The sequence below is a fragment of the Mus caroli genome, chromosome 7 (genome assembly GCF_900094665.2).
Source record: "Mus caroli chromosome 7, CAROLI_EIJ_v1.1, whole genome shotgun sequence".
NCBI lineage: Eukaryota > Metazoa > Chordata > Mammalia > Rodentia > Muridae > Mus > Mus caroli.
In genome coordinates this window covers 100,119,422-100,127,016 of record NC_034576.1, presented here as the reverse complement: position 1 = coordinate 100,127,016, position 7,595 = coordinate 100,119,422, and the positions used below count along the sequence as shown (strand labels likewise).

The 7,595-nt window shown below is 47.9% G+C and overlaps 1 protein-coding gene across 1 annotated transcript; it reads right to left on the bottom strand.

The window, feature by feature from the left end:
• Positions 1–1,654: 1,654 nt before the first annotated feature.
• Kctd14 (potassium channel tetramerization domain containing 14) lies at positions 1,655–7,219 on the bottom strand. Its single transcript, XM_021168699.2, has 2 exons — positions 6,981–7,219; positions 1,655–2,828 (listed from the first exon to the last, which is right to left on the bottom strand). Exons 1-2 carry the CDS (start codon positions 7,128–7,130, stop codon positions 2,178–2,180), a joined length of 801 nt encoding a protein of 266 aa, XP_021024358.1. The 5' UTR covers positions 7,131–7,219; the 3' UTR covers positions 1,655–2,177.
• Positions 7,220–7,595: the final 376 nt, after the last annotated feature.

The window sequence follows — 7,595 nt, the reverse complement described above, 5'->3', positions numbered from 1 at the left end:
ATTTATTCCATTGGGTGTGTGTGAAGTGAGCTTTACATGGTTGTAATCTGAACACTTGGGAACCAGACTGCTCTGGACTTAAGTTTTTATGTATCTTGCAGTTTCTTCAAACGGCTGACAACTCTCTCAAATGCTTGCAACCTCTGAAGTGATCCAGCCCAGCCCTTTAGCAGCTCCAGGCTCAGACCTGCCTGCCATTGCTTTGACAACTATGATTTCTGATTTCTGATTTTGATAGTCTCATTTGTAGCCAAAAGCATTTGGTCCTCCTTCTGCAACCTCACAAGTTCTGGTATGACAAGCATGTGCCATCATGGTTGGCTAGAAAATGGCTTTTTTTTTATTTATTTATTTATTTATTTATTTATTTATTTATTTATTTATTTATTTGTGTGTGTGTGTTTATGTAGACCAAAGGTGACAGTTCTCTTTCCTCCTATGCGGGTCCCAGGGATAAAGTTCAGGCTGAAACGCTTGTGCTTGGCAAAAAGTACCTCTTCCTGCTGAGACATCTTGCCACACTAGAAGATAGTTTCTGTTATTGTTTTAACTTTTTAACACTCATGTGTATCTATCTGTGTACAACTGTGTGAGAGTGTGCTGGCTGGTCTTATGTCAACTTGACACACAAACTAGAGTTATCTAAAAGGAGGGAACCTTAATTGAGAAAATGCCTCCATGAGATCCAGCTGTAGGACATTTTCTTAATTACGTATTGATGGGAGAGGGCCCAGCCCATTTTGAGTGGTGCTGTCCCTGGGCTGCTGGCCCTGGTTCTTTAAGAAAGCAGGCTGTGTAAGCTATGTAAAGTAAATCAATAACCAGCACCCTCCATGGCCTCTGCATGAGCTCCTGCCTTCAGGTTCCTGCCTTGAGTTCCTGTCCTGACTGCCTTATGGAAGACAATGATCTAGAAGTGTAGACTGAGTAAACTTTCCTTCCCAGCTTGAATTTTGGTTACAGTGTTTCAGGGCAGCAATGGAAAGCCTAAGACCTGAGAATGTAGATGTTCATGGAGGCCAGAAGAGAGCGTTAGATCCCCTGGGGTTGACGTTATAGGCAGTTAAGTTGTAAACCACAGCACTAAGGGGCTGGGAACCAACTTGGGTCTTCTGCAAAAGCTCTTACCTGCTGAGCCATCTTCTCAGTCCCTCATTTCTTTTAAGAGAGAGAGAGAGCGCATGGATGGATGCCGTAGTGTAAGGATAACTCTTAAAGGTTGGTTCTGTCCCTTCACTTTGGACTCCGGAGATCCATCTTAAGCCATTGGGTTTACATAGCAGGTGAGTTCACCCACTGGCTTTTTTGTTGACTTTTTGTGTTTGTTTTTTGAGACAGGTTTCTCTGTGTTGCCCTGGAACTCTTTCTGAAGATCAGGTTAGCCTCGAGCTCAGAGATCTGCCTGCCTGTCTCCTAAGTGCTAAGATTAAAGACATGAGCCAGCACCTCCCAGCAAGGCCTACTGTTTTAAAGATACTGTGACAGTCCCCTGGAGAAAGTTACAGACCACCACGAACACATGACTAGTTAAGAGTTCTTTATTTAATCTGGTGACTGATGTCAGACTCCTGCCACAAAGAACTCTTGGTCCTAAGTTAAGCACTACAGGACTTATAAAGACAGAAACCATGACAACTAGGTCCAGGCTAGAAGAGGTTTTATATCAGGGCTATCTCCCAGCAAGGAAGGAAGAACCCCTTGATCTGTTAAGCATCTTACAAGCTTTATTTCTTAGAAGATGGGAGAAACCCTACTTTGTCAAGTAGGATGTGGTTCCAGAAGGGAGCAAGCATGGAGACAGGGTAGCCTGGGCCATTTCAATAGGGTTTCAGTCTATACTCGAAACTGGCCTCCAGCTAGCTCATGGCAATCTTCTTGTCTCCTTGGCCTTCCAAACTCTGGGACTACAGGCTCAGTTTTAGAACATGGATTTTCTTTTCTTTTTTGTTTTTGTTTTGTTTGTTTCCAGACAGGGTTTCTTTGAATAGCCCTGGCTGTCCTGAAACTCACTTTGTAGACCAGGCTGGCCTCAACCTCAGAAATCTGCCTGCCTCTGCCTCCCTAGTGCTGGGATTAAAGGCGTGAGCCACCACGCCCGACTAGAACACGAATTTTCATGGCAACGGATTTCACAAGTCCCACCACAGCCTCTAACAAACAGTCCCCACTCCTGGAGCTCACCACCAAGTGAAGACGAATATCCAGAAGCAAGTGTAGGGATCCCTGCTGAGGTGGTACCTCTGAGAGGTCACCTTATAGCCCTTGGCTCTTATGTCCTTCTCCAGGCAGCATACAAAGTCCTCCGTCATAGGGCCTGCCTTCCAGGGTCCGAATTTGACAACAGGTGTCTTTTTGGCCTCCAAGATGTGCAGCGGCTCCACACACTTCGCATCCTCCTCCTCCGTGCGCACCACACACACCACCACCTTTGAGGAGCGCATCGCCACGGCCTCTGCCCGAGCCAGGTGCAACAGGACCTCCAGGTTTTCTCTGTAGTTTGGCACTCCCATCAGGAACTGCGTTCGAGCCACTTGCTCACCGAAGATCTGTGGCATATCTTCCAAAATCTTGACCAAAAGGTGGATTTGGTAGAACTTAGCTTCTTGGTATACCTCAGGAACGTACTCTGTGGGCACCTGCCCAGTGCGCAGGTAGTCCAAGAGAAGCCCAAAGTAGGTGCCGGGCCGATCGATGAAGAAGCGGCCCTGCGCATCTTTGTAGTGTCTAGCTGACCTGGACAGTATCTCTGAAAACTTCGAGCCTGGATGCTTCATCAGGGTGCCCATGGTGGTGGTGTAGAACTGCCCCCCTACATTCAGCTCCACAACCTGCAGACACAAACAGCAGAGACACACAGTTATAACTTAGCAGAGGATGTGCTGTCTGCTGCTACAAAACAACAACAACAACAACAACAACAACAACACCCACAAGAACCCTATGCAGTAATAAAGATTAAGGCCGGATTTCCTACCGGAAGATTAGAGCTGTGTGGAGCCCTCATCTCTCAACCTGCCTGAGCACTGCCTCTTAAGACATAAGTACAGTACTGGAATTAAGAGAGCCAAAGGCAACTAAGTTGCTCAGGAAAGCAGGGTAGCCATGGCAACAGTCCTACTGGGGTCATTTCAGCTATCTCGAGGGGGAAAGGCAGAGGAGAAGGAACCAGACTAGACAGCTGAGTAAAACCTGTGTCTTCCTGCCTCCCCTAAACATCAAGGTCCCTTGACAAGGCTGTTTGGTTAAGGGGTCACTTCCTTGAAGCAGATAACCAAGGAACTGCAGACAATTAAATAAATCAATATGATGGCATTTGTATTCCTCTGAAACTCAGCTCCTAAGTCCTCTCAGCATCCTCATGTGACAGATGAAGGAAACCATGAGGAAAGCCTGAGAGAGCTGGGAAGCAATGATGTGCAGCTAGGATCAAATGCCATCAGTCAGTCTAACTCGCATCTAGGGCAGGCCTTCCAGCCCACCCTAACCCCTGCCACACCACAGCCACAACCAGCTCTGTGCCCAAGGAAGCTCACTATCTTTCTCTACCTTAAGCTTTGCTGGCATCTGTGAAAAGGGAAATGGACGTAGGGAACTCCTTCTTTCTTTCTTTCTTTCTTTCTTTCTTTCTTTCTTTCTTTCTTTCTTTCTTTCTTTCTTTCTTTTATTAGATATTAACCCTTCCCGCTCTCAAAGTCTAATCGGCCCAGCCACTTCAAAAGCCCTTTCTAAGGCTCATTACCAAAACCAGTCTCCTAGCTAACTGTGGCGTCATAAACCTAATTCAACACTTAGGAGAGCATGAGCTAAACACCAACCTGGACTATACAATAAGACCACGTTTCAAACAAAACAAAGCAAAGCGAAGCAAAACAAATAGTCCCCTACTCTAACGCCCTGTGCCCCACTCTTTTATCACATAAGACCTCAGCCCTGTTCACAAGCTTCTTAGCTCTGTTCTGTTTTATTTCTTTCTCCCCAGAGTTCCCAGCCTCTGTGCAAATCTTGGCTCGCCTATCTCATCCATAAACACTGCCCAGTGTATTTCTAGCAAGATGAACTTCTTTTGCAGGCTCTGAAGAAGGGTAGCTCTTCCTTGTGGCCCCTCTTCACCTTTTCTACCAGTGTCTCTCCCAATACATTCAGGGGGCGAGGGGGGCAGTGGGAAAGTCTGTGGTGAGTGGCTGGAAGAAATTTTGCCTCTTGCGGGGACCAGTGGGGTGTTAAGTCCATGATGGCTGTGAAGAGACAGGGATGGACCTGACTCATCTCTCACCCAGTTCGGTCAGAAGGATTCCTTCACATTCCACCCTGTTTCACCCAGCGCTCATCTGTTTCCTTAGATACCCTCAGCTGAAGGAGTGAGTGACATCCCGTTCAGATGTGGTCTAGGCCCCTCAAGATCTCTCTCTAGCCCCCAACACAGACCTCTCCCATTGCTTCCATTTTAGCTGAGGCAGAAGCCCAGGATAATGTGGTTTCTCCCTCTCAGTCTCTTCACACACTTCCTCCCCACCAAGTCCTGGCAGTGCAGTCTGTCTGGTAAGTTCCATGGTTGCTTCCCCCTTGCTGGGGCCTGCCTCTGGATGCATTCTGCACACGGAAGCCAGAGTTCTTGTTCTCTGAGCAAGATGAACTTTCTAGCAAGATGAACTTCTTTTGCAGGCTCTGGAGAAGGGTAGCTCTTCCTTGTGGCCCCTCTTCACCTTTTCTACCAGTGTCTCTCTCATTTCCTGCTCTCTACACTTGAATGCCTCTTCACCATTTCTCGAGGTCTCCAAGGCTTGCTTCGCGGTCTTTAGTAAGCAAAGAACAAAACTGCCTACTGTGCCCTCCCTCTGTCCAGGGCAGGCTGGGGCCTCAGGCCTCAGGGCTCAACTTCCCATTACTGAATATGCCTGTCTTTCTACCTTCCTTCCTTCCTTCCTTCCTTCCTTCCTTCCTTCCTTCCTTCCTTCCTTTCTTCCTTCCTTCCTTTCTTCTTTTTCTCCTTTTGTTCTTTTGAGACATGGTCTCTGTTTAGTCCTGGCTGCCCTGGACCTTGCTCTGTAAACCAGTCTAGCCTTACACACAGAGATCCACCTGCCTCTGCCTCCCACTTGCTAGTATTAAGGGTGTGTGTCACCATGCCTGGCAAGTCTACAGTCTTTCAAGGTAGTTCCCCAGGGGCCCTTCCAGAAGAGTGCCTCGGGATCCCAGAGTGATAGATATGTAGCTCCACTGTGACAGTGGCTGCTCCCTTGTATTCCTATTCATTCATCCTCCTTTAGACTGTGAGGTTTGAAAGGGGAACACTATACTTGGTCCACAGTCACGTGAGTAGCACCCGCTACCAGGACTCAGCACACCATGGACACGCAGTGAATACCTGCTATATTGAACGAAGTTCACCCTTGGTCCTGACCCACAGGAGAACCTGGTATTCTGAGAAACGCAGATCTTGCCCTACCTTGGTGTCTAGCTCAGTGCTGGCTTCCATAGATGACCTTTGCCCAGGAACTCACTCAAGCACTTCTTGAGCAGGGAAGACGGAACACCCTGAGTGTTAAACATCTTGACAATAGGCAGGTAGCTTTGAAAACAGCCAACAGTGACATACTCATAACCCCATGAAGAGCCGCTTTCCCTAAGTGAGGCAGGCACCTTTAGAAGCTAACTTCTACACTAAGGGTTGGGGGGTGGGGTGCCACCCACTTAACACACCCTCAAAGTTGTCTTTTCTTTTGTTTCAACCCAAACTCTGGAGAACTTCATTGAGCTTTTTGATTTATTCTTTTAGGCATCTCAGCTTAAACTTAGTTCATTATAATACAAGGTTAACATGTCCCAAAAGAGTTGATGTTGGCCGTCACCTTTCCTTTTGTGTTTTAAGACAGTCTCTAGGCTGGGCGGTGGTGGCGCACACCTTTAATCCCAGCACTTGGGAGGCAGAGGCAGGTGAGTTCGAGGCCAGCCTGGTCTACAGAGTGAGTTCCAGAACAGCCAGGGCTACACAGAGAAACCCTGTCTCAAAAAAAACAAGAAAGAAAGAAAGAAAGAAAGAAAGAAAGAAAGAAAGAAAGAAAGAAAGAAAGAAAGAAAGAAAGAAAGAGAGAGAGAAGATAGTCTCCAGAAGGAAAAGCAGCACTGTAGGTACGTGTGGTGGAGTTCAGTTAAAGAATTATTATCATTATTTGTTGGATTATTGTTCTTTGTTGTTCCTGGGTTTTGGGCAGTTGCTAGGGATCAAGTCCAGGTTCTCCCAAGGCTAGCAAGTTGCCTCTGCTACTGAGCCAAATCTTGGGCATGACTGGAGTATTTAGTTATTTTGAGTGTGTGTTCAATGAACTAAAACCGAGTTTGTGTCTTCCTGTATGGACTTGTATAGTCTTCATCACACTTCCTTCTTGGGGTCTAGCACAGCTTTGAGAAAATCTCCAGTGTTAGCCTCATCACCTTCCCTTAGTCTTTCTTCCTTCTCCCAAAGTCCCTGGAGTCCGCGAGAGAAGGCCAGTAAGCAGAGAGGGAGTGCTGGAGCTGGCCACTGTGGGAGTCAGAGAAAATCATCTGTCCAGGGCTGGATAGGCTACTCCGACCAGGTGGCAGAGCTACGGGACTGACCAAAGGAGCCACCTCCCCCACCCTCCACCTCCGGGACTACACCAAGCTAGAGGTTTTCAGAGGAACACACGCAGGAATTAAAGCAGACTAAGTGAAGACAGAGAGCAGGGGAGAAAAAGGCAAATGAGAGACTGCACAGAGCTAGGTGGAGCCAGAGGCGGGAATGCACAAGTAACAAAGGAGTTTACTAAGAGGCACAAAAAAGAAAACTCCAGGGGAGAGCGTGGAGGGGCGGGGCGGGGGAGGGTGTCGATTGGGGGTGTGTGCGAGACTAATAGAGGATAGGGGGCAGATATTGGAATGGAGCTAGGAAAGCGCCGGCAGGGGTTGGAGGTGGGGTGTTCAGGACAACCAGAGCAGCCGCCACGCAGGGGTGCACTTACGATGGCCGGGTCAGGGCACAGGATCCGGGACTCCTGGCTGGGCTCCTTGAGTAGGTTTACAGGCAGAGCCTCCTGGCTGGGTTCCTTGAGCGATTTTGCGGGCTGAGACTGCTTGCCCGGCTCCTTGATCTGGTTTGCGGGCAGGCTCATCCTGGCAGGAAAAGACGGCTCTCGGCTCTCGTTGGGTACACAAAGCTGTCTTGAGTGGATAACTTATGGGCAGGGAACAGTCCTGCCACGTGTAGATAACTTACCAGCCGGAAAGGTTCCTGACACCCCGCCCCTGAGGAACTCTAAGTCTGTACCTCCCACTTGGCCTCTTTGGTAAAACTCTTCTAGTTAGTGCTTATTTAGCTGGATTAAAGACTTAAGGACATGTTCTGAGACATCCAGCACGGACCCCATTGGTTCTTTGGGCAGTCATCAACTTCAAGTAACCTGTAATTTCTCAGAAAAGGGGAACAAGGAGACGAATCTTGGGGCTCTCTGAGGGTAGGATGTCAGACCAGAGACTATAAAATAGTAAACTGGAAGAAAACCATCTGCCACTCAAAGATAGATGTTGTGAAACTTGTCTGTTTTATCCCTTAGTTCTGTGCTAGAAAAGACTTCTTT

Coding starts and splice junctions, on each gene's coding strand:
- Kctd14 (XM_021168699.2), bottom strand. CDS start 7,130: ATGAGCCTGCCCGCAAACCAGATCAAGGAGCCGGGCAAGCAGTCTCAG. Junction 2,829..6,980: donor TGTGCCCTGACCCGGCCATC/GTAAGTGCACCC, acceptor TTGTGTCTGCAG/GTTGTGGAGCTGAATGTAGG.